Below are 28,000 nucleotides of genomic sequence, written 5' to 3'. Positions count from 1 at the left end.
TTGCATACACATTGGCGCCGTATTGGACAGGGTCGTGGCTCCTGATCCTCGTAATTTCTTGACGAGTGCGCGCGGTGTGCCAATATTGTCTACTGCTTGTCGGCTCGGCTGATCGGACGCAGCAAGATTTTTGCCATGACAAAGCATCTGACCTCCACCGCCATGATACAAGATTCGTGGGATTTTGAAAAATAGATTTTACTCTTGCATTAGACGGTCAAGACGGTCAACTGTCAGCGCCGGCTCCGGTTCTCTTATTACATACATGAATGCATGCATGTCGTCATGGATTGATGATGGCTTGCCAAGAAACTTGGCCACGCGCCGAGGTGTGAAGGGGTTCTCTAGGGTCTCGGGTGCACATCCCGCAGGAATTACAGCTCACACGAGAACATGTGCAGGCAGCCGAGTCTGACCGCTGGCTTGGGATTTGAATGCAACATAAACAACCCATTTATGGATGATTCCAATTGAATCAGTTTTAACGAGGCATGTATTTCGTTGGGCTGCAGATTCCGAATAGGCGGGGTGGACCTGTTTATAGCAGACTTCCCTGCTTACATGGCAAGCGAGAGGTGGACAAGGCTTGGCCATCGTGGCTAGCATCTGCCCGAGCAGGGGGAAGCTTAAAATCCCGCTCCACAGGCAAGACAGGCGAGCGTTAAGCGCGGTGAGATCTGCACATCACCTCTCCTTTAAGTCTAGTATAGCAGGTTGCTGGGTCGCCCGGATAGGAAGGTCTTTGGGCGCTCTGCATTAAACTATCAAAGTTTGCAGGAGACGCAACAAAGACGCATGGCCGTTGACGCCAAAGCCAAGATGCCATTTTCTCACTCAGCAAGCTCAGCTTTGCTGCACCCTGATCCCGACGACGATAATCAATATACTGTCGGCATGTCCCGAATGTAGCCCTCCAGCCCATGACCATGCTTCTGGAATAAACCGATCGAGACGGTGGGTTTCGGGTTGAATGGGAAATGGGAAATGGGACACGGCCATTATATTCTCGGTTTGTTTACCAGCTACAAGTGATTTATTGTGCCCCCCAAAATATTGTGGCTCGTCGTCACAGATTTATTTGCCATCTCATGACTTTACAATATGATACGCAGTACAGAGTAGAGAATCATCCTTCACCCAAACATCTCAAGTGTCCCATTTTCTCGCCTGGGCCTTGTCAGGCCTGATCTCAGCCCCAAGTCCGTATCTTCCCCTAAGCCAGCTGTAAGCACCGAAATTGCGATATACGGCCTGCACCGTCAGATAGCCTAGACCCTGAACCGACCTGATCAGCAATCGCTCGGACGATAGTACGGCACAGATTTCTTGGTCCGTGTGCAGCTCGTATTTGCGTGTATAGCTTGTAAATCCGCGAGCCTCCTTCTCCGAAGTACGTCTTGGCTGTTGACTTTGGTTTCCTCGATATATAATCAGGTCTGCCTCGATCGTGGCTTGCTGGCTGGTGGTGTTGGGTTGGCCGCTATACTCTTATCTTTTAGCCTTTTGGGCTACACAACTCTAATCATAATTATTTCCCGCCCGCACACTATACTAATATGCGCGCTTCTAATTCCGTTGCGGCTCTTGTTGCCGCAACCATTCTTTCGTTGGTGCAAGCACAATGCGACGATATAGTCCCAGGCCAGTACGCTGGCACCGCATTCCAGAATAGTCTTGCCTCGACACATGACCGCTCGGAACTCACCTATTTCAAAATCAGAGATCCGTCTGGGCAGCACGTCTGCTCGTCCGATCCCGCCAGCGATATTAGTCTGCTCACATTTCAATCACTCAACACGACTGGCGGACGACCGATAGATGCGGATCTGAGGCGCGCTGTAATAGTCTTGCACGGCGCCAGAAATGATCCCTGGAACTACCATGCCGCCATGATCCAGGCTCTGGAGTTGGTGGAAACCGACGACATAAGCCTGGACAATGTAGCCATCACCGCACCGTACTATCCAAACGACGACGATGCGGGCACGGGATTCCCTTACAATCCCAGCGGTGCTACACCTGCAGACCAGTACCCGTCTCCAGCACTTGTTTGGTTTGACGACGAGTGGTCAGGAGGAGCCAACAATGAGTATCCTCCAAACACCAAGACTGTCTCTTCGTTTGACACCTTGGACCAAATCATTCAATATTACGGCAACAAGGCACAGTTCCCCAATATCAACCAGATTGTCGTCTCTGGGCACTCCATGGGCGCGCAAATGGCCAACCGCTTTGCTGCCGTGGGAAAGACGAATGATCAGCTGGGCATTACCACTCCCGTCAGCTACTGGATTGGTGATCCCAACAGTCTGATTTGGTTTTCAGAAACGAGGCCTCTGTCCACTTCGAAATGTCCTACCGGATACGATGACTACCGTGAAGGTTTCACCAATTATGACACGTATGGATCTGACCATTCGACACCCATGACATACAATAACGCTTTGGTTGCCGCCGGCCGGGATGCGCTACTGGCAAACTATAACAGCCGCACTATTGCATATGCCCGGGCCACCAAGGATAAGGGAGACTATAATCCAAATGACGAATGTGCTACCTACACCACTGGAGCGGACCGTAATGAACGCTTTTTCGAGTTCATCAAGACATTCCCTGCAACCTGCGAGAACCCAGCTGGGCCTTGTCGCACGGTCGACATTGTCGTTTCTAGTCACGATGCACCCACCATGTTCCAAGATGTGTCTGGCCGTACTCGACTCTTTATTGACAACTGGGCTGGGCTTGGAAATCGCGCCTATGACTTTGGATACCCTCGTTATGCCTCCTATGACGACCCCTACCCCGATCCATCTCAAAACTCGCAGGCATTGATTGGAGCCGACTCTACCGTTTACGCTGGAGGCAAGACCTATCAGGGATGCTGGACGGATGTCGACAATGCTCAGAGCATTGGAGCATTGCCCGTGTCTGCCTATGTTGGCTCGCTGAACTCGCGAAGCTATTGCTCCGACCTATGCACCCAACAGGGCTACTCCATTGCTGGAGTGAGCTACATGAACTGCTACTGCGGAAATGCCATGGGAAGTGAAAGCGTGAATGTGGTAGAGACCTCTTGCGCTGGTCCCTGCCCTGCTACGGGAGCGACGGGAGCATGTGGTGGCGCCAATCGTCTTTCAGTCTTTTCGAGCGTTGCTCTATAGATTTACAAGTAATACTAATACACGAGGAACTTTTGATTATCATGAAATGAACTTGATCGAAAATGTGCCAAACTGACGAGACCTATAATCACAGCCGGACAGAGAAATACTGAACAAGACTCCGGACAGCTGCAGTGTTGGGATCGCTTTGGAAACTATGTCGGCCGGGAAGATTCACAAGCTCTTGGTCATGTTTGATAGCGTGCTGGTCTGCAAGTGATGTGCCTGGAGTGGCTGTCCAGGGGCCCGAGTAGCTCGTATTCGGCGCCACAAGCGGAACAGGGGGAGTAATCTCCGACTTGTCCATGTCCTCGCGAAGCATCTGTGCCTCCTCCTTGATGATTCGGTAGAATCTGTACTGATTCGGGTCATTGAAAAGGCAATTGATCGAGGCACTACTCTCCGAGCCTCTTGCTAGAATAAGGAGTGTCGCCACAAAAGCTTCCTGCATGTAGGCAAATGAAAAGTCGTCTAAGAGCTTGGCAATGGGTAGGCACAAGGACTCGGGAAAGTCAACATCCGGTTTACCGTCGAGCTTGCGCCGCCAGAATTGGCAATACAAGACCCGCTCGTTCTATGCAGGGTTAGCTCTTGGCCGTCATCAAATCCCAACGACACATACCAGATTGGGCAGTGGAAATAGATATTTCCTATCAAAGCGGCTTGGACGCTTGGAAAGACCGGGATCGAGGCGATCGACTGTTTGATTAGCTGAGGAGGTTAAAAAGGACCAAAGTACATACGGTAGTTGGTAGTTGCAACCATTAATATGCCGTCATTGTTTTCCAACCCATCTACTTCGTTGAAAAAGTAGGACCGAGTATTGGGCGTCACAATGGTCTCAATGTCTTCCAACACCAGCAGACACGGACTCATTGATCGAGCAAATTGAAAGACGTTACGGATATTGTACGTCTGGGATGCATTCTTGACGTACAGCGAAGGAATCTTTTGCTTCCGTTGATTGAGAGTGTGCATGAGAGCCTTGATTGAAATTGTCTTGCCGTTGCCCACGGGGCCGTGAAAGATGAGGCCTCGTTTCCAAGGCACGCCGTACTCGTCATAAATGTCCTTGCTGTCAAAGAACTTTCCACTCACCTCGACTAGGTCCTTTTTCATCTTGGGATCCAGAATGACCTTGTCCCAGCTGGCATCCTGCACTTGTTTCCACAGAGTCTTTGATGCCGACCAGTAACCATCGTACACATAAATGATGTCCTCGTCTACAGTGTACCATTCTCCAATTGCCAAGATCAATTTATCGACAATGGCCGAGTTGGACAGGGTCGTTTCGGAGCCATGCGGTTCTTTCAAGACATATTGCAGACTCTGAATTCCAACAATGACGCTGTATAATATGAAATCCTCATTGTTCCACTTGTACCGGTACTTGGCAAAGAATCTCGATTCCGCCAGAGCACCAGATCCGTGGCGAGTGCGTGGCGGTGAGTAGCCTCTCCAACGGACGATTGGCTCATCGTCCAAGTCTAGTTCAGCCTGGGCAAAACCCGCAGCAGCAAAGGCTAGCAGGTTGACATTCCCAGCTGGAATGATGCTATTCCGAATGAGCCCTGTGCAATAATGCCGTTATTGGGGCGACTCACGAAATGATGAGTTCAGGGTATTGCCTTCTCAAATCTGTGAGGAGGTGCGTCTGCAGGTCTGCCACCTTGGCCCCCGTACGATCCAGATACGGTCCAAAGAACTGAGGCGCCAAGTCTTTGCTTTCTGTAATGAATGTGAATGCCTCTGATGATGCCATGTTTGCGAATTTTGGAGAATCTTGACGACTGTGTCTTTGGGTAGTTGTAGAAAGAAGGTTGTCATGGCACAAATAAGATGCAACACCGCGTTCCAGTGCTCTGTAGCAGCCTAGGCGGATGCTCATCCTGGAAGCCGTTTCAATGGAGCACAACACGGAGAGGCGTGCGGGGGCTGCCTTGGCATTCGCCACATTTGCTACTGTTCAAGCGACCCAAATAAGCAAGTCAACAAGGAGAGAAAAACAACATTTCTTCATGATAGGCTGACATGATTGACCATGGCATGAATGTCTCACTTTATAGTGGATTTGTTTTCAAAATCAGAATGTATTGATGCCTATCGACTGTCCTTGGAGAAAAGTGACAGTCAAGCAACAGATCTAGCTTTTTGGACACTCCCTACCCATAAAACGCCTATTCATGTGACATTAATCGGTGGGCATGCTCAAATCGTACAAGTTATGGTACACGTCCATTCGTCCCGTAACACTGCAGGTACTGCAACCTTCCTTAATCAATCTTGATGGACGAGTAAATCTTTTGAACAAACCACCAGCTGGCAAAGAAACCAATGGATCCTAGAGACATGGTCAGACACGAGCGACGGCTTGGAAAGAGGGCGAGACTTACCGGTCAGAACAAAAAAAAGGAATGACAAGAGTGCACTATATCCTATGTATAGTACAATACCCGCGAAACCACCAAGCGAGAGCTTGCTAATGAGGTAAATCAAGGCATTGATGAAAATGTAGACGGCACTTGTACCAGCGGCCAAGAACGAGCGCCACTGCCAATGGTAGTTTTCAGAGCACAGCAAAAAGTACACCATGAGGACCGTGACGGCGGCACAAGTGATGATCATCAAGCCATAGCAGAGGAAGAGGAAACCAAACATGTAGTAGATCCTGCTGAACCAGATGGATGTCATGACAAAGTAGAGCTCCACAAAGATGGCTCCAAAAGGCAAAATACCCACGAGAAGCATGCTGGGAATAGGCCTTAGGTAGGTTGTCGTGGGCGGAATCTGGCGGGGAATCTGGTTGGTGCGAACAGGAGGCTCGACGGGACTGGCGCGGAAGCCAAACCAGGAACCTGCAAACGACAGCGGAATGGATATGACGAACCAAATGCCAATAATCACCAACATGGTTGAAAAGGGAACCGCTCCGGCAGATTGGTTGGCCCATAGGAACAGATTGAGGAAGAAAAAGGTTCCAAATACGATGCCAGGAACCAGCAGAGGAGTCAGACCAATGTTGAGCTTCCACTTGTCGCCATTCATGGACTTGTACGACCGGGCAGATATGTAGCCACCCACAAAGCTGAGCAGAGTGTACAACAAGACCGTGATGGTTCCGAGGGATCCTCTGTTGGATGGCGACAAGAAACCTAAAAGAGCAAAGCAAATGGTGAAACCAGTCATGACGAATAGCTGGGCACCGTTGCCGAGGAAAACGGACAATAGCAAAGGATGCGAGGGTGTCCGGAAAACGTCACCATGCACCAGCTTCCATCCGGAATCCTCCTGTACACCATCCTCGAGCGCAGAAGTGCCAGACAAGTCGTCGAGGTTGATTTGATCGAGGCGATTGTACCTGGCAATGTCCTTTTTCAGGGCCCGGAAGAGAACAGAGCTCACAGTCAAGACGAGAATAATCACGACAACGGCAGAGTTGACAAGAGAGAACCAGTGGATCTTGGGATCATAGACGTGCAGGTACTTGTCCCATCGCGTAGCCCAGGCGGTAGGCGACTTGGTCCAGTACACGCTATAGGTGAATTGCACCTCGGTGTTGCTGTCCTCGGAGAGCACCATGGGGCTGTACTTGATGTTGGGATCGTCCGAGCACTCGCTACCCTCGGTGTAGTGCCTCGATAATGGCTCGACAATCACACCCACCACCCTAAGCTGGTTGGGATCATTGCCAACTTCGTGGTATTGAACGTTGATGTCGTAGTGGTTGTGAAAGACGGGCTGAGTGCCTTGGGCGCCATTCTCAACGGCACCGAGCCGAAAACCAGAGCTATAGTATGTCGACTGAGAAACCTCTTCAAAGAGCTCCTGGCCTGCGGGAAGTCCATCCACGAGCCAGTTCATGGCATAGCCCTGCACGATGCGCTTGTTGACGAAATGAGCCGACGATTTGTCATATGCTGTTGTGCAGAGCTTCTTGCAAATCTCATTCTGTCCCATGTGCAATTCAAAGGGCGAGGTCATGATTCGATCGCCAAACAGAATGCTTCCCAAGCTCTCTGACACGTATTTTGGGCCATCTGGTCCGGGAGGTTTGCAAAAGTTGAATCTCTCGTGGTAGTAGTCATATGCCATGACCGAGTGGACGAGCGCATCTTCGTTCGAGGCCGTCGGCTTGACGCTGTTGACGTACAGAGGTACATTGTCTTTGAGTTTGTAAGAAGTCGGGGCGACACCAGGCAGGTAAAAGGCAGATACAGCCTGTGGTAAAACGAGGAGCGTCGTGAGCGCCAAGGACGGCGCGTTTGGTAACGGCCACATTGCCGTACGTTGGGGAGTGATGCTCAATCCACTAGTGGCACACGAGTTAGAGAAACGAATATCTCTATTGACTAGAACACAAAAGTCTGGTTTGCTTGATGAGAGGTGTTGTGTTTGGTGGGCCTTACGTATGCGAATCTCGTGTTTTCAATCAAAGACCAAGGTCAATGAGCGCAGGGCTGCGCCGCTCCAACGTGGTCCGCTCAGAGTCGAGCCGATTGTTGGGCATCAAAGGGAGGGCTCAAAGCAGAGTATTGACCATATGTTGACTTTCAATCAAGAAAGCGCAGGAAGAAAGAGAAGTAAGAGGAATGTGCAAACCTATGCAGGAGAAAAAAGTTATGCTGTGTTGACTTGCAGCTAGGTTACCGAATTTCAGGAGCTCCTATCGAGGTTGAATTGGATGCCACATCATCGTCGCATGGGTCTAAACTGGCGTGCCAAGAATGCAGTGGACACGCACTGGAGCGGACGCGAGCAGTCGGTACCTATAGCGCCGATTGATCCGGCTCGGTATAGTACGTACCTGGAATAGTGGATCTTTTGCTCGACAGCTTATCGTTATCAGCAGTGCCGACCAAAAAAGTTTCCCTCTGATTTTCCATGCGCCTGATTTACACTGCAACACTACGCCTTGCCATAACTCTTCATCAAGTGTCGCTCAGAACTCGACATGGCAGTTCAGACTTCTCTGCCAGCTCTGCTGGCGTCGCTGACACAGTCGCTCGACTCGGCGCTCGAAGCAACCCCAAAACTTGCCGGTATCGAACCGCCTACAGATGGAGTGTCTTTGCTCAATGTCAAGAATGAGCTTCTCCTTTCGTACCTCCAGAACCTCGTTTTCCTCATCCTTCTCAAGATTCGAAATGCAAAAGGCTCCAACGAAAAGTCTTCAAACAAGGATTCCGACCTGTCAAACCAAGTTGTCGAGAAATTGGTAGAGCTGAGACTGTACCTGGAAAAGGGTGTACGGCCACTTGAAGACAAGTTGCGGTTTCAGTTGGACAAGATTCTACGAACAGCCGAGGATGCAGAGAGAAATGCGCAGCGCGATGCTCTCAACGGCGACAAGGACAATGAATCAGTAGTCTCTGACGAGTCGGACAATGAGTCCGAGGCAGGTCAAGAGTCCGCGACACGACAACCTCACGATAAAATGGCTGGTCCTGGCTTCAACTTTATCGCAGGAAAGGAGGCTGTGGGCATGGCAGCAGCAACAAAGGACAAGACGGGCGTGTACCGACCCCCCAAGTTTGCACCCACCGTCATGCCGACTACGGAGCGGAGAGAAGTGCGAGACAGGCGGCCCATGAAATCTGCCACAATGGACGAGTACATTTCCAACGAGCTGTCTGCGGCCCCAGTTGCCGAACCCAGTGTTGGTACAAACTTTATCGCCGGAGGTCGCAAGATCAAGACGGCAACTCAGCGTGCCGAGGAAGACCGGAGACGTGAATACGAAGAATCCAACTTTACACGTTTGCCCAAGGAGAGCAAAAAGGACCGCATCGCTCGCAACAAGGCCGAAGGTAAAACTTCCAAGATGCAATTTGGTGGCGAGGATTGGCGCGATTTGGGAGAAGGTGCTGCCAGGATCGACAGATTAACAAAGCGCAAGGATGGTTCAAGCTCGGGAACAAGGGCATTGCTGGAAAAGAGCAGAAAGCGAGGCCGCGAAACAACAGACAGTGCACGTGGCAGCGGCCTCAACAGTGGCACCAGGGAGATTGGCGACCATTTCCAAAAGCGACTCAAAGTCATGGAGGGAGGTCGGAGAGACAGAGGCAAGCGGTAGTGGCCATGACCATGCCGACTTTTCAATTGAATCCATTCAGAAAAATGCGTCCGAGGACTGATTGATAGTAAACACTCGACTTCATGTCCGTCTGAGAATTGACCCCTTGAAAGCGGAAATAACTCTTGCTGGCTACCTAATAGCGGGCCAAACGCATGGACCCGCAGCACCGCGCGCAGAAACCATTCACATGCAAATGCAACGTACACACGACGTCATTGGCAAGGATGCTGCACTTGTACGACCGACTGGACCGAACCAGACATGAGGTTCTTTTTGGCCAAGAGCATAACCTGGCGCGTTTCGCATTCATATATAAATCTAGTGGCATGCCCTCGGACTACACTTGATTCTTCTATTCTAGAGACAACACTGGACAAATCCGCCAAAATGGCCAAGTCCAATACCGGAAATCCTTTACTTCATCCGATACTCTTCATATTTCAGCTGGTGCAATGGGTTATTGGCAAGGTTCTCTCACCTGAGCCACCCAATCCTAGCACAAGACTTGGACGGCCCAAGATTGCCGTCATTGGCGCTGGTATCACTGGTGTTACTTCAGCTGCGCATTGTGTTGGCCATGGCTTTGACGTGGTCATCTTTGAGGCCGGAGATCGAGAGTCCCTCGGCGGGATCTGGAGCGTCAGTTTTGGAATTGTGATATTTGATCAACGTCCTGACTAACTGGATTGCAGAAGGTAAACAACACTTCTGGGTTGCAAATCCATTCTCTCATGTACAGATTCCACCCATCGGTCAAGTGGGATCGCGGATATCCCGATAGGCAACAAATCATTAGCCAAGTCAAGCAGCTTTGGGAGCGCTACGGACTCGATACGAGGACGAAATTCAACACACGTATCGAAAAGGTCTATCAAGATGAACAAGGTCGTTGGATAGTCAATGATACTTCCAATGGCCGTTTTGAGGGACTCATTGCTGCCGTTGGAACTTGTGGTGACCCAAAGATGCCGACAATGGATGGAATGAGCAAGTTTAAAGGCGACGTCTACCATTCTAGCGAATTGACTGGGTAAGTTTCTCTACGTATGATCATGTCCTTGTACTAACCTCTTGTCAGGAAAAATGCCAAGGACAAGACCATGCTCATTATTGGAGGTGGCGCTTCTGCCGTTGAAGCCCTCGAATTCGCCTCGGAAGAAGGATGTAAAAAGACGTATATCCTCTCACGATCCGACAAGTGGATCATCCCGCGCAATACTCTTGTCAATGTCCTGCTTTCATTCAACATATTCGGCCAAGAGACCCTCTTCTCCTGGATACCCGAGACACTCCTTCGAAAGTTCTTTTACCGGGATCTGCAGGATCTCGCGCCACGAAACAAGGGAATCTTTATGGAAACTCCCATGGTCAACTCGGACGTCATGGACAAGCTTCGCAGCGGAGAGGCCGAATGGGTCCGATGCGACATTGAAGATTTCACCGAGAATGGAATTGTCGTCAACAAACGCGACAAGGGAGTGCCACCCGGAGGTCCAGGTCGCAACAAGGAGATTCAAGGTGACATGATTGTCATGGCCACGGGGTACAAGCGACCAAGTCTGAAATTCCTCCCAGATGACTGTTTTGATGAACCATATGGACCACCCAACTGGTATCTACAGACATTTCCGCCAACGCATCCTTCAGTCTCTGCCATAAATTGTACCTATGTCAATGCCATTGGTACCGTAGGCAACTGGCACATTGGTATCTATACGCGAATTCTGCTCATGTTTCTCGTGGACCCCTTGACGCGGCCCCGGACTTTTTGGATGGAACGATGGATCGACATGACCAAGATTCTCAAGTCTACCGCTCCAACTGGCGCGTTTGATTTCTTCACCTACCTTGAGCTGATCTGGTGGTTCACATTTTGTGTCACCATTAACCCTTTTCGATGGAAATGGGTCTTTTTCGTCTTTTTCGGCCTAGGTTATGCGCTCCCAAAGAGGATAGTTGCGACTGAAGAGCGTATACGAAACGGCTTGGGCTTTCATCAAGAGGAGGGCCGCGATGTTGGCAAGAGTTTTTAATTCAGTGGCGTCTCCATGGAAAAGTGCACAAAAGTAATAGAGTATGGATTTGCATCATATACTAGACTTATTAACTCGATACATTTCCATGTTTAACATGTCCGAGTGTTTTTGAATGGGATCAACTTTAGCTTTGTAGATCAATCTGCCGGACCGAGCCGTCGGGCAATCACTGTGCACAGAATTCCAGCCACACGGCTGCATGATTATATTCTACCACAGCCGCGTCGTTACATTGACATGCAGATCTAGAGAGGGCCTGCCTAGATCCCGCACGTGGTCGGCTCGTATTGAATCTTGGCTGTCTGCAGTGGGCATGCAGTCGAATCCGTACATCATGTTTACACATTCTCAAGCTAGTCATACTGCCACCCGAATATTAACAAGATTCTCTGTTCACAATCTTTAGTCGCAGATCCCACGATCAATAGCGCAATCTAGTCCATCGATTTGGAACCCCAGATTCAGCGCGAGATTGACGTCTTAGCTACGAGACTTGTACAGTAGTTCCGAGTCGTAGCGCACAAATGGAAGCGCTAACCTTTACCACTGACGCACTTGACTGCCAGAAAGAGGAGTTATGGACAAGCCACCGCATGCGCATGCGGACGAGCTGAGGACGTTGCTGCCCGTTGGAACGTGTTGCACGGCATTGCAACTTGTGTGACGAAATAGTTTGGGACACGACTGATTCTATTACGCAAAGTCTACATGCTCAGCCGGTTTTTGATTAAGCGCAAGCATAATGACTGAAACATGCTGCAATCATGATTGGTGGCCAAAGCACAAAGATTAAAGGTTATTTCTGATGTCACTGGCTGTCGTGTCTTGGTGTACTGGTCATGGCGACCATTCGAAGATTGTTTCCCTCCAGTGGCTGACTATAATATAGCCCCAACGGGCACTTTGGTCTGGGCAAGTTTATTATTTGTATACCTCTGGACTTTGTTGCCATTGAACCCTATACGAATTATTCATCATGCCAAGCATTGGAGAAAAGATCAAGTCAGTCTTTACGACTGAACACTCTGCTGAAGCCGAGAAAGGTGTTGTTGACCATCGAACTCCTGGCTCATTCCCCGAGGAAGATTCTGCTGCGCAAGATCAACATCAACACAGAGAGCACCATGAGCACAACAAGCTTCACAAGCGAGACGACCCTCGTGATTATACCATTCCCATTAGCCAAGAGAACCCTTCCGCGGCAGGTTACAGTCACAAGCCCGTGGACTCGGGGGTAGGACTGGGGGGACAGCCACTCGCACATGATTCCGTCAAGAATATCTCTGCGTCGCCAGCTACACAACCATATGCTCACGACAATAGTAGACAAGCAACAGATGAGCAAAACCGGCCTGACACGTCTGCTGTGCCTGGCACTGGCCTTGTGGCTGCTGGCGCCGGCGGTGTCCCTGCGAGAGCACTCGGCGAGGATCGCTCTGGTCAAAAGCCGCTGTCTGGAATTGCTCACGATGGTCATGCTTCCACTTCTCGAGATACCCCTTTGGATCGTTCTGGTCTTTCTGGTACAGAAGCGGGAAACAACCCTGGATATACAAGCCATCAGGGGACTACTGGCATTGGAGCTGCTGCAGTCAGTGGTGCACATGACAATTCTCTACCAAGCCAAGCGTCGCGCCGGGACGTTGCGGACAGCAAAGACTCTTCTGCCGCGCAGAAAGAGGAACCATATTGGGGAGATTTGCCGCAGGGTTCTGGCGTCTATAATACAGTGATTGGTCATGGTAGTGGCGAGGATACATCAACACAACACCGCGCAATTCCCAGGGGCCCAGATGATGGACAGTCACCACGCAATGCTGCCTCGAGCTCTTCCCCAGATCAGCTCAGCTATGGTTCGGGTGTTTACAATACTGTTACCGGACACGGCAGTAATGACGAGCATGATGCTATGCACTACAATGAGGATGGACACAGAGTCTTTCCACTAAACGACAGCCATGACACGAGCCATGATCGCCACATTGGCGAGGCTGGAACAGCCATGGGCGTAGGTGCCGCGGCGTATGGCGCTTCGCAGCATCACAAACATGCCAAGGAGGCAGATGCAGGGACTCTTCCATCCGGCGGTAACGTGACTGGCACGGAAGCCCGTCGTCCTTTGCAAGACACCATGAATGTAACACCTACCAACACTCGAGATGCCGGTGGCGCTGCATTAGCTGGACGGCACAAGGATCAGACTCAACATGTCACTGGAGGACGTACAACTGCACAAGATTCCAATGATTACAATTCCAAGGCAGCTGATCCCACCGGTCATCAACACAAGATTACTGGTTTTCTGCACCGCAGACACGACGAAGAAGGTGGAAGCACTGCGCACAAGCGAGCATCTGATATTGTTACAGATGATTCAGTCACTTCTGGCTCAACTAGCAGACCCGAGCTTAAGCAATCACTCGAAGATGACAGCTCTCACAGAAACAGAAATGCGGCGGGACTTGCTGGAGTTGGCGCCGGCGCAGCCATGGGATATGGTCTCTCGCGCCATGAAAAGCAACATGAGAATGATACTCCTGTTCAATATCAACCAGAGCAGGCTTCTACAATCAACAACGCACAAACCTCTCTTTCTCATGGAACAACTAATCAGCCTGCTGGATACGCCGAAAACGATTCCCAATTTCAACAATCCAGACAGACGCCTTCTAATGTAGTTCATGACGATCGTCATGCGAGTCAAGCTCGCAACCTAGCTGGTGTGGGAGCAGCGGCCGGAGCTGGATATGGTGCTTCCAAGATGGCCCAGCACGAGAAGCAACCTATCGACACGAGAAACCAGACTGGAATCGCATCTGGTTCAATACGCACTCCCGAAAACACCTCTGTGCAAAGTGCTGCTTATAATTCATCAACTTCCACCAAACACGATTCCTATGATCACCTTGCAAGTGGTACCGCCTCTGGCGTCGCTCGAGACACGCACGGCCATGGTCAGAGCAACCTGGCAAACACAGCTAGTGGACAACCAGAGTCTTCCCAATACACTCCTGGAAATCAAGGTGGTCAGAGCCCATACAACGTCTTGGCCTCTGGCACCCCATCCGGTGTTCAAGTCGAAAACAAGCCCTCTACAAACTTGCACACTTCAAGTACTCCTTCGAGCCAGCCACTATCAAAAGTTTCTGAAGACTGTCCTAAATGCGGTGCGACAAAGTAAGTAAAGTGTCGGGTCCCAAGACGGAAAACTGGCAGATATCGGATGTACATTCTAACAATGTGTTAGTGATCTCACCCACTATTTTGAAAAGTAATTTTGACAGAGAAATTCGGATGTTGGAGTAACATTGCATCGATTTAACATAATGACGGGCATGGCAATCAGGTCACTATACACGTATGATGATGAAGCGACAAGTAGCGAATGAGTAATACATTTTATTGGTCTATGCGTTTAATTGTCAAGGTGTCTCGGCAGTACATGTACGATCAACAGCCCTGGTTCACAGGAGATTCAGCTAGAAACTCCTAATCGACATCTCCCGAGAATTATTTTGTTTATAATGGGTATCAGGGTTTCTTAGATTATGTTCTTCAATTGTTGCCCAGCCTGGAATCTTCTCAAGTTCTCTGCAATCAAAGCCTCGGCGCCCTGTGGTCTTCCGCCGGCAGCGTGTGGGCTGACAATCACATTCGGGGCCTTCCATAGCTTGGAGGACTCGGGAAGAGGTTCCTTGTCAAAGACATCGAGGGCAGCTCCTCCAATCTGGGAGCTTTCCAGAGCTGCGAGCAAAGCATCCTCGTCCACCGACATGCCTCTTCCGACATTGACCACCCAAGCGTGGTTGGGCAGCAGCTTTAGGCGCTCAGCATTGAGAGCGTGCTTGGTGCTCTCCGAGCCCGGCAGAATCATGACGAGAGCATCAGTCTGTGGCAACAGCTCGGCGAGCTTGTCTTCGCCGTACACCTCGACGCCGTTTCGTACACCGGCACTTCTTGCAACACCCCGGACTTGGGCACCCAGGCCAGTCAGGTGTGGTGCGAGCGATTTGGCAATGTTGCCGTAGCCCCAGATCAAAATGTTGGCATCACGCAGCGAGGTGAACTTGCCCTTTGGGCGGTCGGGCTGTGGGCCGCCAAGGTGTTGAGGCCATTTCGATTGCAATTGGTAGTCTCTCATTTCGTAGAAACGGCGAGCTGCATTGAGCAACAAGCCCAGAGTGTGTTCAGCGACTGTGTGGTCGTGAAGACCAGAGCCGGTGGTAATCTTGATCTTGGAGGCATCGAAGCCGGCACCGAGAACGTCATTGGGTCCGGCAGCCAGTGACTGAATCCAGCGTACATTTGTGAGTCGCTTGGCGGCATCCGAAAGGTTCGCAGAAGTGTTGGTCCAAGTCACGAGCGCAGATGCATCGGTATGCTCCTCGGGGATGGGTTTTGTCACATCATATGGTTGCAGGTCTACTGAGAAGCCCTCGAGGCTCTGAACATCGAGAGCGAGTGACGTTGGGTATAGGAGCTTCATGGCTGAGGAAAAGGAAGAATATGACCTGATTGCCTTGAAAACAGTTGCAGAAGAATGGCGGAAAGTAGGAAATGGCAGCATTGCAGAACAGTCGCACTCTTGACCACACGGCGCGTCCCATATCTATTATACCTCTAAATGTTGGAGGGGCCCCTAGAATAGCGTCATGCGGGGTATTTGACGGGATCGGAGCTCACCAGACTTTGCATCACGGTGGATTTCTCGCCGTGTTGGAGCTCAATTATTTGCGTGCATTTCTCGCATGGTACATTTACCTACTTGATACACTACTTGCCGGCTTCAATGGACAGTGACTACCAGAGTTAGTGTGTATTATTCTAGATTGAGTCTCGCTCTAATTCGTCAATTCCGCCGATTTCCACCTCGATTAGACTGTCGCCTCGTCCCACGTTTGACCGATGGCAACTCTAGAGGAGCTCCTCCCCGCAAGCCGTGGGGGTTTCGTGGGTGCTATTGTGCCCGAGACCGCAGATGTCGATATTCACTCCTACGACCTAGGAGGTCCAGGGCAGAATGAGGCAATTTATTCCGTAAACCTTTTCTACAAGTATAGTTGTAAAGCCAAAGCATCTATTTTCCAGTGCACTTTCATGTAGTCAGTACTGGCTAGATTTGGAAGCAATCCAGCGCCTCGAGTTTGGACATGACAGAGCCCCGGCCTTACAAAAGCGGCATACGCCAGCTGCCCTCTTATGGCCGATGCCCTTTGACTCGTCACATGACAGCGAATCTGCGACTGGTCCAAAAGAAGACGGCATTGCAGGCAAAAGGCATTAGATATGTGAGTGAATGTCGCTGGATCAAATAAATTTGGCATCGACCATATGAGTATATTGACGGATTGGCAGGGTCTCGGCATGATCCTCTCCGACGAATGAAAATGACGGATTTAAAAATACACTGAGCTAATACAACTTACGTACAGTGCAATATGGCTGTGGGTCCAACCATTAGCGTTATTACGTAGGTTGGTTTGTCGCAGATTTGTTTGCAACAATTCAAAGAATGCTAGTTTTCTGCCAGCGAAATCTGCCAAGGAAAACAACAAACGCCTGATTCCAACTCTGACTTGCTCAAGCTCCCCGAATTCTAATCTTGAAATTCATTTCTTACTGCGCCCGGGCATTTGCTTCAGGCTTCCTATCGACCTCTACGAGCACAAGTACCTGAACCGCAATCAGGTCTCAATTCGTCGACATGTCGCCGTCTACCCTTGATGGCGATTTCAAGCCAGTCGGTATGTTTGTATGTATCTAGTTGTTCTATACTTGTACTAAAAAGAAATTTCTCTAGATGCTGGGTCTGTAGAGACAGCCAAGGTCTCCGGCGATTGGACAGTCGAGAAAGCCCTCGCAACGATACATCCCGAACCACCAGTCAGCAACTCGACATCGCCGCTGCCATTCTTCCACATGCTGGAGCGACTAAAGACGAGCAAGCGTGAGGGTTGGAGGCGGTTTGGCATTGAAAAGGGAGAGTCTATTGCCGACCACATGTACCGCATGTCTCTCATGACTATGCTGTGTCCTCCGTCTCTCGCCTCACGAATCGACCTGCCAAAGTGCATGAAAATGTGTCTGATACACGACATGGCCGAGTCCCTGGTCGGTGACATTACTCCCGTGGACGGAGTAGCCAAGCCCGAGAAGAGCCGCCGAGAGGCCGAAACAATGGACTATATTTCCAACGGCTTGCTGGGAGGTGTGTACAGCGGATTGGCTGGCGCAGAAATCCGTGCCATTTGGCAAGAATACGAGGACTCCAAGACTCTGGAAAGCCTCTTTGTGCACGACATTGACAAGATGGAGCTATTGTGCCAAATGGTCGAGTACGAAAAGAGAATGAACCACACCTTGGATCTGGGAGAGTTTGCCTATGTCGCGACAAAAGTGGTGCTGCCAGAGACGCAAGAATGGGCCAAGGATATACTCAAGGAGCGAGAAAACTTTTGGGCAGGAAAGGGCCACGTCCAAGGAGACCACAGAGCCAACGGAGGCGTTTCCGAACAAAAGGTTGAGCAGCAAGATGCCTACTACTCCAAGGATGACGCCAGCACTGCATGATGATGGATTGGGCATTGTAATTCCTGGGTATGCGCAGCGTTTATGCGCTCAGCGCCCTGGTAGTTGAAGTTTCCAAGACATTAAGAGAGCAATCACCTCTCGCTCATGCTGACTAGAAGCGCATGGCAGATAACTCGTTTGAGAGACAATGGACAGGATGATTACGATAATGATTATTTCAACAGAAGAGTTCATACTTGGCAGTGAATACTTTATTTACCATTTCCTTTCCAGTGTCACTTGTGCCCCGCGACTGGTGACCCCGCGGAGTGGATACCAAGCTTAACATGCTTGTAGAAGCGAGCTCCAGTTTGCCCGGGGTCCCAGCATTATTAATGTTGACCTTGATCGCACATATCTGACCCGGCAACGGAACCTGGGGTCCTGGATCAGCACAACCTGGAACTCGACAGCGGCAGGCCGACTCCCAGCTAGTAAACTTAAAAAACTGTCAGTCCGAGACCCTAAACCTTTGCTGTCTCGCTCAACTCGTCTCTTCTGCTCAAGTGCCTAGGTTCGTACGGTTGTGCATTGTGCTGTTTGCGACGTGCCGCTCAGCCTAAAAGGCTACCTAGAGCAGCAGCCGCCAAGGTACGTCACAGCGGGAGCCACTGCCAACAGATACCGACCTCGTTTCTCCAAATGTCAGCTCAACACTCCATCTGCCGCTGATACCTGCACTTTTTGCTTGACAATATCTTCGATGGGCAGTATCGACCGTTTGTTTGGCCGATGCGCATAATGTCGTAAACCATTCTTTTCGCATACTTGGTATCGACAAACGATTACTGTCAGATCCGAGAGCGTTGCAACAGCTCAAGTCTGGCTTGCTAGTTTCGTCATTCACGGTAAATCGCCAAGACGCCGGGCAAAGCCAGCAATTTCGATACAGACCTCGATACATGACGCAAGAACTCTTCAGACTTGAATCCATACACGACGATACGGACAATAATTTGGACGCCCGCACCCCAAATTTTCGTTGCGTTTCTGCTTGGAGCTGGCCGTCTACAGTGCTGTGAATGCGCTGTGAATGCGCCGAGACCACGCGACACGGAGCATTTGTGGCATCACAAGACCCCCAATCTCCAACTCGCAAACCACGACCCGCGACTTGCGACTCTCACAGGCGCCGTGCGACATTGCTTCCTCCCTGGATAGGTTGCAACGACATATTGATTTGCGACAATCCTGTACCAAGCCTGCATCGACATTACGCCGATTCACGGAGCGTTGGCGCAACGTCTGGCTGGCGGGATAGTTGCATCATACTCTGAGATTCCCCGGTACAAGGACCTGCTATTCAGTGAGCTCTAGGTCATAATGCCTGGCGCCGTACGAATGGAAGCTCCAAACGGCGCGGCGCCGCTGGGTGGTGTTTACGCTGGCATGTTTCGACCTCCTACATCGCCGTCCATTTCGAATTCAAACTACTTTGGCCGTTCACCTGGTAGCATCTATTCGGATTCACCGACGCCTGCTTTCAATGTAAAAAGGAAGCGATATGAACCGAGAGATTCGACTGCCTTGTACAGTGATGCAGCCATGGACGTTGATAGTGCTAGCGGCAGCAGACCATATTCTGGCAGTGGTCATGACACACGATACACCTTTGCAGCTTCCATCGAGACACCTTACGGAGCCGAGCACAAGCAATTAGGGCACATGGACGACAGCACATACTCGGATGTTGACTATCGGCGTGCACTCATATCAAGGCGGACGGATATGCCTTGCTCAAAACCCCCAACGGCAACTTCCATTCCCGGTTGGAGCAGGTTGGCACTGGAGACGATTGGTGGTGTTGTTGGAAAAGTTTGGGATTTTTGCACAGTGGGTGCATTCCGTGGGTTTTACGCTGGAGGTGGAAGAGGCTACGACGTGAACCCAGGACCCGTGCGCGGCAGCATTTGGTGCAATGAGCATGATGTCCCTACTCTGCCCGATATACCCGGTGGTTTTCCAGACGCTGACTATGCACGCTTCCAAGCTCAGTCACACACTCCCGACTCGACTCCGCCTCCGGCAGCAAAGCGACGACAGGTGTCGAATAATGCTGCAAACGACGAGCTACGCAGGAACTGGGTCATGGTGGAGGATCCGACTGATAAGCCTAGAAACATGGGTTCCCCGCAGAGCCAGAGACCGACACAGAATAGACCTCTGCTCAATCGGCGCATCAGCAAGCCGATAGGACGCTTGGCAAACACGGGCTCGACTCAGCAAAGCGCAAGACCCGTAAGCCACGCAGGAAATGTAGCCTTGACAAACAGACAGCCTGCTAGTTATGCATCGCCACGCTCGCCGGCAGTATCAGATCGTCCTGCCACGCCGAGCCGACTCCCGGTTCCATCGCGGGCAAGATCTTCAAGTACGGCCACACCACCGAGGATGTTGCAACAGCCCTCGCAAATCCCTAGTCCGAGTCCATATACTGCACGTGGACATAGGCGGACCCATAGTGCGGCGTCCACTGCATCTGGCACTCTGGGTCAAATACAGAGACGCCAGAGCTCAGCGCACGAGATTGTGGAAGAGACTAGTCCGCGGCTCGACGCTCGGGCAAGAAACATGGTCGCGAAAAGAATGATACAGGAGCAGGAAACAGATGCACGTATCAATGACTTTAACTCTAGGTTGATGGATATGATCCGCGAGGGAAGGGAAGCTCTTGGTACCACGATTGAGGTGGATGTGCATGACGATTACAGGGTTGGCAACGATCAATGGGAAGATGACTAGATTTGGGGTTAATGTGTTGCAAAAACAGGCCCGTCGTGTATACTGCCCATACTCTTTACTCGGTGGGTCCACGAGTTTTACTGGGCTCTGCCAGCTCGACCCATGCCTACTTGAATGGCTTGTTTTTCCATGAGCGTTTGCTCATTCCAGTGTACATGTTTAAAGCGTTGGAGATAAGCACGAAAATGATACTATTGCCACGTAGTTTGTATAGAGCGTTAAAGTTCCGCCTTTGGAAGGATTTCTTAGGTCACCTAGCCAAACTTGGACTTTTGTAGGCCCACTGTCAGCTGAGCTCCGTGAAGCCTGCAGATTTCTACCAACCTAAATATCCGCCTCAATCTGCACATTCCCCTCAAACGGTAGAGTGCATAACTTCTCGACATGACTGCTATTCAAAAGATTGCTGTGTTTGGGGTATGTTGGAATTGAACACTCTCCATTATCTGGGCGCTGACGATTTGAGGCTGCTGGTAACTTTGGCGTGCCCATCACAGACGCACTCTTGTCGGCGGGATACCAAGTAACCGCCATAAGTCGACTAGAGTCTGCGTCCACGTTCCCGCCGGCCGTGTCGGTCATCAAGTCGGACTATACCGTTGATAATCTTACCAAGGCACTAAATGGACAAGATGCTGCCGTCTGCGTGGTCGGACCAGGCGCCATGTCATCCCACATGGCCATGATTGATGCTTCCTTGGCTGCCGGTCTGAAGCGTTTCATTATCAATGATTTTGGTTGGGGTCCCGATTTCGAAGGTGAACCCGAGTTTCAAGAAATCAAGCAACGTCGTCTCGTTGCATGGGATCATGCCATGAAGCTTGCGTCAAGTAACCCAACCTTTACATGGACGGGTATAACAATCGGGAATCCAATAGACTGGGTTAGTCTATCCAAACTGGCGTCTGCTTTGAAGAACAAACTGAAGCTAATTATCACAAGGCTCTCCCAAGGTTTGGATTAATGGGATTCAATCTCAAGCAACACTCGGCGGTGATTTACGACCAAGGTAGCGAAGATTTTACAGGGACTACTTTGGAAGGAATAGGACAGGCTGTCGTGGGAATCTTTCAGAATCCAGAAGCCACGGCCAATCGCTTTGTCAAGGTTCGCTCAATCCAGACATGTCAGAAACAGCTTCTCGAGGCATTCCAAAAAGCCACTGGAAAAGACTGGGAGGTTCGTAACAGCACCACGGCAGAGTTGGCGGAGAGTGGGAGAAGAAAACACAAGGCTGGCACAGCTGGTTGGGTGCTTGATCTTCTCGTCTTTCAGCTCTTTGAGCCAGGCAAGGGCCGCTGTATTGTCGCAACGAGCCAGGACTCTGACAATACTCTTTTGGGCGTTCGAGAGGAGACTCCTCTGGAAGTTGTTTCCAAAGCGCTAAATTAATTATTCAGAGAGCCTGCCGGGACTATTAAAAAGTATGCTTGTCATTTATGGAATACACTTTTATTCTGCGCTTCCGCAGCTTGAATGATATGCCAGTCCAAAAGCCTTGACGAGCGCGTCTTTCTAGATTTTGCTAGCCATGTGATGAAAACACTGCAATCATTAAAACGCCAAGAGCGGCGAGATAGGCCATTGTATACTCGTACCAGATTAACAAATTGTTCCCCGTAGAAATACTTTTGTACCAGGACAAGAGATGTGGCCAATATAGCTGGATGCCACGTCCAAACTGAGCCACATGCACATGCTCGACACTGACCGGGAGCCCGGTATAAAGCTGAGCAAGGTATATTGATATACTCAATCATTGACTGGGAATTCAGACAGTGCAGCCAAGGCCTGTTCTTTGGTTAATGATCATGAATAGAGGAGCTCGACGCGAGTACTTGCCTGAGCAGCAGTTGCACGGTTGCTGTTGTAATGAACAAGTCTTGCAATGAGGGCTCGGAAATCGGCTCTGGTGTCGGGTAGAATCTCTTCCCATGTGTGTTGCTCGAAGCTACGGTACATGTCAAATGGCGGTGTCTTGAAGTTTGCTGCTTCCGGCCAAGACTCGCGTGTTGGACTTCCCATTGTCTTGAATATGCTCAAGATCAAGCCAAGCTGATTACCGTCTTCGTGAACTGGCCGCGACTCGAACAATGTCCGGGGAGGATTTCTTGAGCATTCCGCCAACATGGCGCCAGCACCCCACATGTCCACTGCCGTGCCATATGACTTGTCTCCAAACAAGACCTCGGGTGCTCGATAAGCTCCTGTGCCAATGTCTAGGATTTTCTGATCCTTGGGCTCTGCCGTGGCTGAAAATGTTGGGTGCCAAGCCGTGCCAAAATCCGACAAGTATGCTGGCCCATCAGGCGAAGCAAGAAGAACGGCAGAGGGCTTAATGTCTCGATGAATGATGCCTTGCTCGTGAATGTGCTCGAGAGCGCCGAATATATCAATAAAGTGCTTCTTGAGGCGAGCCAAGGAGATTGATCCTTGGGCAATGAGCGCTTCTAGACTGGTTGGCATATACGGAAAGACCAACACAAATCGTTGCTCCTGGTCTCGAAAAGTCTCAAGAAGGGGAATGCACGATCTCTCGAGGGTCGCCAGGATTTTGGCCTCGCGAGCTGGATTGTGTGGCTCAATGCTGCGTGTTTCGGTAATGACCTTGAGAGCTCGGCTACCAGATCGATAGACCTCTGCAGTCACTCCACTTGCCACATATAAACAGTTTCCATATTGACCAATGGATATGTTAGAGATTGGCACAGCTGGCTCGATCAACTCGGTGTGCTGCTCAGTAGCTAGAGATTCAGGTTCCGATTGATGATTGTACTGGCACGCAGCATGGTATTCGTCCTTTTGAGATTAGTTTTGTAATTTATATTGGAAACGAAAAGAGCTTACAAGAGTGTTGGAATTTTTGTAAGCCTCGTTCTCAATGGTAAAGGCTTGCTTCTGAGCAGACGCATGCAAGGGGTCGGCCAACTCAATAGAAGCTTTTCTGCAAGACGGTCAACTCTTGATATTCGGGCTGGGCATTATTCCATCTCAACTCACAATGCCTGAATATTCTCGTACCGGGTCAAGGAAGACAAATTGGACCTCCAGTCCGTCTCGCCAGACATTTTCAAACGAGAGACTTTTTCACGTTGTAAATCACCTCGCTCTTGGGCAAAGACCGAGGCTACGATTTGGGACAAGGGAATTGACAATCTCGGAGGAAGCGCCGAGGAGTGTGCCGTGCTCTAGATGGTGCCTGGAGCTAGCTACCGGCCGCGTGAATCCTGAATGATTCTCGTTGGCGGTTGCAAATACTGATTTCAGAGTAAAAGGCAAGATTGACCTCGGTGAATGGACAATTTGTTTCGAAACCACGAGGTAGTCAGTCTTTGCAAGATATGTACATATGTACCTAGGCATCGAATACACATGGCACCAGCAGTATATGGTTCATATTGGCAATTAAATCAATCCATTCAGAAACTACGCACACACACTACTTGCAGCTGGCGTATAAACGAAACAATTGGCAGTCGGCTGAACTCTTCTACCTCGCAATCACCCCCAATGCAAACCTCATTTGACGGCTCCAGCGGACCTGAGAAGAGCAACGGTTGACGGGTGCACTAAAGGATCCGTGCCGCTCACCCCCCACAACTCCCAGCCCCCCAGGTTCAGTGCCAAAAGGTCCCACCAGCAAACACCTGCAGAAGCTGGGCTGCTGGAAGGATGGAAGCTGGACTGGAAGCTGCTAAGAAGGTCGGGGATCCGCTGCCCGCCGAGGGTGCAGCGGCGCCTACCTGTACAATTAGGTCACAGTCCATCGTCACAGATACATACACCTCAACTCGAGGCAAGGCAAAAAAAACATTGGCCAAGGGATCTCGGACTGCCCTGTGTACTGATATGTAAAGGAAAGAGGAAGAAAAAAAAGTTTATCTTGTCCTTTTGTTTCATGTCTTGCTTCCTTGGCATCTCTCATGTTCTTGCAAGCCGCCGCCCCCCAAATCCCACACTCCGTGTCAGAACCAAATCTCCGGCGTCGTGTTTGAACGAATGAGCCCAATCTGAGTCCTCGACACCGCCTCTCCCGTCGCCATGGATGATTCAATGCGAGTCGAGTATCCGGCAATGCTGGTGAGTATCAATCGAGGTGGTTTAAAGCCCAAGAGTCGCAAAACTGGGAGTCGCGACTACATCATACGAGTAGAATACTGACTCTTGCGTCATATTTCTAGGCCAACCTCCAGCCGTCGCAAGCCGTACAAGTCCTCAACGATCGAGTCAAGCGCATCTCCAAGCTCAACATTGAAATCGCCGACTGGCTCCAGGTATGCGCAATCTTCGGCAATGGCGGGACATGCTGTAAGCTTGGGCAACGCAAGCTAACTGCTTGATGCGTAGGAACGACGCCGTGTAGAGGAGGTCTATGTCCAGGGCCTCAGAAAGTTGACTCAATTCCGAGTTCCCAATGCACAATCAGAACTTGGGTGAGTTTTCATTCGGGATTAGGTGCTTGGACAACGACTGACGTGAGTCGCTCGATAGCACTTTTCAGGTACAATGGGACAAGATTGTCCAGTCTGCCGAGGGCATTGCCATGTCGCACCATCTCTTTGCAACAAAGATTGAACAGGATGTCGAAACTCCGCTGCGCACGTTCAACACAAAAAAGGAGATGCAAAACATGCAAACCATTCAAGGCAACCTCCAAAACATGGCCAAGGAGCTCGACGATGCGCAAAAAAAGTCTGATGCCCTCAATAAAAAAGCCGGCAAGGCCAGCACCGCCAAGATTGATCAGGCAGCTTCTAGGCTCGACGCGGCTACAAATCAATGGGAATCGCAGGCACCATTCATTTTCGAGACGCTGCAGGCTCTAGACGAAACTCGGTTGAATCAGCTGCGCGATGTCATGACACAATACGGCACGTATGAGGGAGAAGAGGCCCAGTCAAAGCAAGCCGAAGCCGAGACCGTCCTGAACAGTCTTTTGGACTACCATACCGGCAATGAGATTCAAGCCTTTGTGGCAAAGACAACTGTTGGAAAGCCCAGACTACAGGCACGCCCACCAAACAGTGCACGCGCGCCGTCGAGCCTCGGTACCGCAAGTGCATCTCTCGCACCGACGGCGAGCCCCAGCACACCCACCCCCGCGCCCGCTCCCTCATCCATGCCGCCGCCGCCAACGTCGTCGTCCTCTGCAATGGATGACGCCCGAAGTGAGCACTCGGTTCACGAAGAGGAGAAAAAGGGCAGCGAGAACAAGCTGCGGAGCCGCATCGGAACCATGCTGGGCAGAAGGAGGCAGAGCGTTCATGGTGGATTTGGCCAGCTTTCTCCGGCAAAGGGGGCCTTTGGAAGGAATGCCAAGAGCAGTCACAGCAATATCTCGCCGCGCGCATCATCGAGCAACCTGGCCGAGGCCAACAACCGGCTGCCCTCCTTGGCCGAGCGCCCCAATTCGGCAGACGATCCTTTGCGCATGTCCGAAACCCGCGAGAAATCCAGTCATGAAGGCACCAACGGCATTGGAGCAAATAATCCTGCCAGCACTTTTAGTCCCACTGACGAGGCTCTTGCTCAACTCAACGGGACGGCTTCTAGAGACCTGGGCAGTGTATCACCACCTCCCGGACCGCCACCCTCGCAAAGAGAACCGGAAAAGGATGCCGAAGGTTTTACTGTGCCTTCCTTTTCGCATGACCCCATTTCTGCAGCCCAGAGAGAAGCCGCAGAGACGATTCCAGAAGAGGGCGAGCCAGCATTCAGGCTCAACATTCAAAAGGAGCCGGTTGCCGATGAAGATCCTGAAGAGAGACAGGCGGCCTTGTCGAAATTTTCCAACAGCCTCTCCGCGCTTGGTATGCCGACCAAGAGGGCTGGCACAGTACGCGGACGTCGTGATGTTAGAAACACCATTTACATTCCCGCGCCCGTCTCCGAGAGTAGCTCATTGCCGACATTGAATACGGCCTCGTCTCTTTCGCGACCATCCACTGTTGCGGCCCTGACGTCTGAGCCTAGTGCGACGGGCGCTTCCGACACGCAATCCATTCGGTCGTCAAACTCGCTCAACAGCGTCGTGCAATTCAAGCATCCCGACATGCACGAGCCTGGCCTCAACTCGTCCCTGATTGAAACCGTCTCGGCCACCTTTGAGGATGGAGAGGCCAAGACTGTCAAGGTCAGCGGAGAAATCGCCTTTTCATTCAATTCAACTGACGCGGCATCACATCAAAGTAAGTCTTCAAATCTCCCCTTTTCATCACAAGGTCTCACCTTAGCAGCTCATCAATCAATACGTGTCAATAATTTTGCTGCCCTGGAGGTGATTGGACCCAACCGGATATTTGTGGCAAACCATACCCCAGAACAGCCGGATCAGTTTAATCTCGACCTTTCCCACCTTCGTCAGAGCCAAGCCACGGTTGGTTTCTCGTACCGCCTCCATGTGGATGCTGCATCGCCACCCATTGACCACGTTCCATTCTTGCTCAAGCCTGCATGGAAACCACAAGGCGACAAACTCGGACTCTTGCTTCAATACAAGATTAACCCTGTATTCAAATTTGGCAGCAGCATCACCCTCCGCAACCTTGTCTTGCTCGCTACGTATGACGGCAAAGCATCAGGTGCCCAGACAAAGCCTTCCGGCACCCACTTGAAAGACAAGCATTTAGTATACTGGCGTCTAGGCGACGTTACACTTGATGCGTCGCAAGACTGGCAAAAGATTGTCTGCCGCATTGTCGGCGAGGCTGGCGTCGAGCCCAAGCCCGGCATTGTAGAGGCACGATGGGAATTGACCCCCTCTGGTCAAGCAGCGGACGCCATAAGCATTTCAAAGCTTGAAGAAAGCAAAGGAAAAGAAATCGAGCTGAGCGATGATGATCCCTTTGCTGATACAGGTGCTGGTGATGGTGGTGAGGGACACTGGGTCGATATCCCTGCTGTCCGGAGGCTGGTTGCTGGCAAGTATGAGGCGGCGTCCTAGGTTTTGACAAAATTTCCTTTATTTGGTATATTCATTGTCATTCGTATATATATGCGTTCCATGTACGCATAGCTCACCTTTTTGTCTTTATCCTTTTGCCCATGTTTACAGCGAGCATTCTTTCCCAAGTTGTCTGTATAAATGTAAAAAAGTATACCATTGAATTCTATTGATTATCTCTTGCGTTGCGGTTTGTTGAGCTCGTCTTGACTGGGCCATGTCAGCAAATGATTTGCCCCGTTCACTTTTGTAATATATCTCTCCAGTCAGACGTGGTTTATTCTCGGCCACTTTTGCCATGCAGGATTCTACTCTGAGCAATGTCAAATGTGACCAGAAGTCTCCGAAAACACTGGGGCGGAAACTTTTCGGTGCCATAATCCGGAGAGAAATAATGTATACAAAGACTCTTTTATTCTGGCCATCTATAACATGTTTAATTTCAATCAAGCGTTTAAACATCTTTTCACAT

The 28,000-nt window shown here is 50.6% G+C and overlaps 12 protein-coding genes across 12 annotated transcripts; 8 read left to right on the top strand and 4 right to left on the bottom strand.

Moving 5' to 3' along the window:
* Window positions 1-1,556: 1,556 nt before the first annotated feature.
* On the top strand, window positions 1,557-3,161 carry PFICI_04214 (uncharacterized protein; the record flags this gene model as incomplete). Its single annotated transcript, XM_007832795.1, has 1 exon — window positions 1,557-3,161. One exon carries the CDS (start codon window positions 1,557-1,559, stop codon window positions 3,159-3,161), a length of 1,605 nt encoding a protein of 534 aa, XP_007830986.1.
* An 88-nt stretch (window positions 3,162-3,249) lies between these two features.
* On the bottom strand, window positions 3,250-4,923 carry PFICI_04213 (uncharacterized protein; the record flags this gene model as incomplete). The annotated part of the gene is made up of 4 exons (XM_007832794.1): window positions 3,250-3,735; window positions 3,784-3,860; window positions 3,905-4,716; window positions 4,766-4,923. The coding sequence occupies 4 exons, from the start codon at window positions 4,921-4,923 to the stop codon at window positions 3,250-3,252; spliced, it is 1,533 nt and encodes a 510-aa protein (XP_007830985.1).
* Window positions 4,924-5,434: 511 nt separating this feature from the next.
* PFICI_04212 (uncharacterized protein) lies at window positions 5,435-7,439 on the bottom strand (the record flags this gene model as incomplete). Its single annotated transcript, XM_007832793.1, has 2 exons — window positions 5,435-5,502; window positions 5,555-7,439. 2 exons carry the CDS (start codon window positions 7,437-7,439, stop codon window positions 5,435-5,437), a joined length of 1,953 nt encoding a protein of 650 aa, XP_007830984.1.
* A 673-nt stretch (window positions 7,440-8,112) lies between these two features.
* Window positions 8,113-9,234, top strand: PFICI_04211 (uncharacterized protein; the record flags this gene model as incomplete). Its single annotated transcript, XM_007832792.1, has 1 exon — window positions 8,113-9,234. The coding sequence occupies one exon, from the start codon at window positions 8,113-8,115 to the stop codon at window positions 9,232-9,234; it is 1,122 nt and encodes a 373-aa protein (XP_007830983.1).
* A 390-nt stretch (window positions 9,235-9,624) lies between these two features.
* Window positions 9,625-11,270, top strand: PFICI_04210 (uncharacterized protein; the record flags this gene model as incomplete). The annotated part of the gene is made up of 3 exons (XM_007832791.1): window positions 9,625-9,876; window positions 9,930-10,267; window positions 10,316-11,270. The coding sequence occupies 3 exons, from the start codon at window positions 9,625-9,627 to the stop codon at window positions 11,268-11,270; spliced, it is 1,545 nt and encodes a 514-aa protein (XP_007830982.1).
* A 979-nt stretch (window positions 11,271-12,249) lies between these two features.
* On the top strand, window positions 12,250-14,454 carry PFICI_04209 (uncharacterized protein; the record flags this gene model as incomplete). Its single annotated transcript, XM_007832790.1, has 1 exon — window positions 12,250-14,454. The coding sequence occupies one exon, from the start codon at window positions 12,250-12,252 to the stop codon at window positions 14,452-14,454; it is 2,205 nt and encodes a 734-aa protein (XP_007830981.1).
* Window positions 14,455-14,814: 360 nt separating this feature from the next.
* On the bottom strand, window positions 14,815-15,759 carry PFICI_04208 (uncharacterized protein; the record flags this gene model as incomplete). Its single annotated transcript, XM_007832789.1, has 1 exon — window positions 14,815-15,759. One exon carries the CDS (start codon window positions 15,757-15,759, stop codon window positions 14,815-14,817), a length of 945 nt encoding a protein of 314 aa, XP_007830980.1.
* A 1,218-nt stretch (window positions 15,760-16,977) lies between these two features.
* PFICI_04207 (uncharacterized protein) lies at window positions 16,978-17,843 on the top strand (the record flags this gene model as incomplete). Its single annotated transcript, XM_007832788.1, has 2 exons — window positions 16,978-17,017; window positions 17,074-17,843. 2 exons carry the CDS (start codon window positions 16,978-16,980, stop codon window positions 17,841-17,843), a joined length of 810 nt encoding a protein of 269 aa, XP_007830979.1.
* A 1,323-nt stretch (window positions 17,844-19,166) lies between these two features.
* On the top strand, window positions 19,167-20,585 carry PFICI_04206 (uncharacterized protein; the record flags this gene model as incomplete). Its single annotated transcript, XM_007832787.1, has 1 exon — window positions 19,167-20,585. One exon carries the CDS (start codon window positions 19,167-19,169, stop codon window positions 20,583-20,585), a length of 1,419 nt encoding a protein of 472 aa, XP_007830978.1.
* A 384-nt stretch (window positions 20,586-20,969) lies between these two features.
* PFICI_04205 (uncharacterized protein) lies at window positions 20,970-21,977 on the top strand (the record flags this gene model as incomplete). The annotated part of the gene is made up of 3 exons (XM_007832786.1): window positions 20,970-21,002; window positions 21,052-21,468; window positions 21,528-21,977. The coding sequence occupies 3 exons, from the start codon at window positions 20,970-20,972 to the stop codon at window positions 21,975-21,977; spliced, it is 900 nt and encodes a 299-aa protein (XP_007830977.1).
* Window positions 21,978-22,394: 417 nt separating this feature from the next.
* On the bottom strand, window positions 22,395-23,653 carry PFICI_04204 (uncharacterized protein; the record flags this gene model as incomplete). The annotated part of the gene is made up of 3 exons (XM_007832785.1): window positions 22,395-23,384; window positions 23,433-23,529; window positions 23,586-23,653. The coding sequence occupies 3 exons, from the start codon at window positions 23,651-23,653 to the stop codon at window positions 22,395-22,397; spliced, it is 1,155 nt and encodes a 384-aa protein (XP_007830976.1).
* Window positions 23,654-24,626: 973 nt separating this feature from the next.
* Window positions 24,627-27,528, top strand: PFICI_04203 (uncharacterized protein; the record flags this gene model as incomplete). Its single annotated transcript, XM_007832784.1, has 5 exons — window positions 24,627-24,665; window positions 24,767-24,859; window positions 24,933-25,018; window positions 25,077-26,773; window positions 26,822-27,528. The coding sequence occupies 5 exons, from the start codon at window positions 24,627-24,629 to the stop codon at window positions 27,526-27,528; spliced, it is 2,622 nt and encodes an 873-aa protein (XP_007830975.1).
* Between the last annotated feature and the right edge of the window lie 472 nt (window positions 27,529-28,000).

This window comes from Pestalotiopsis fici (genome assembly GCF_000516985.1).
Source record: "Pestalotiopsis fici W106-1 unplaced genomic scaffold PFICI_Scf_3, whole genome shotgun sequence".
Taxonomy (NCBI): Eukaryota; Fungi; Ascomycota; class Sordariomycetes; order Amphisphaeriales; family Sporocadaceae; genus Pestalotiopsis; species Pestalotiopsis fici.
This window is presented reverse-complemented; position numbering and strand designations above follow the sequence as displayed.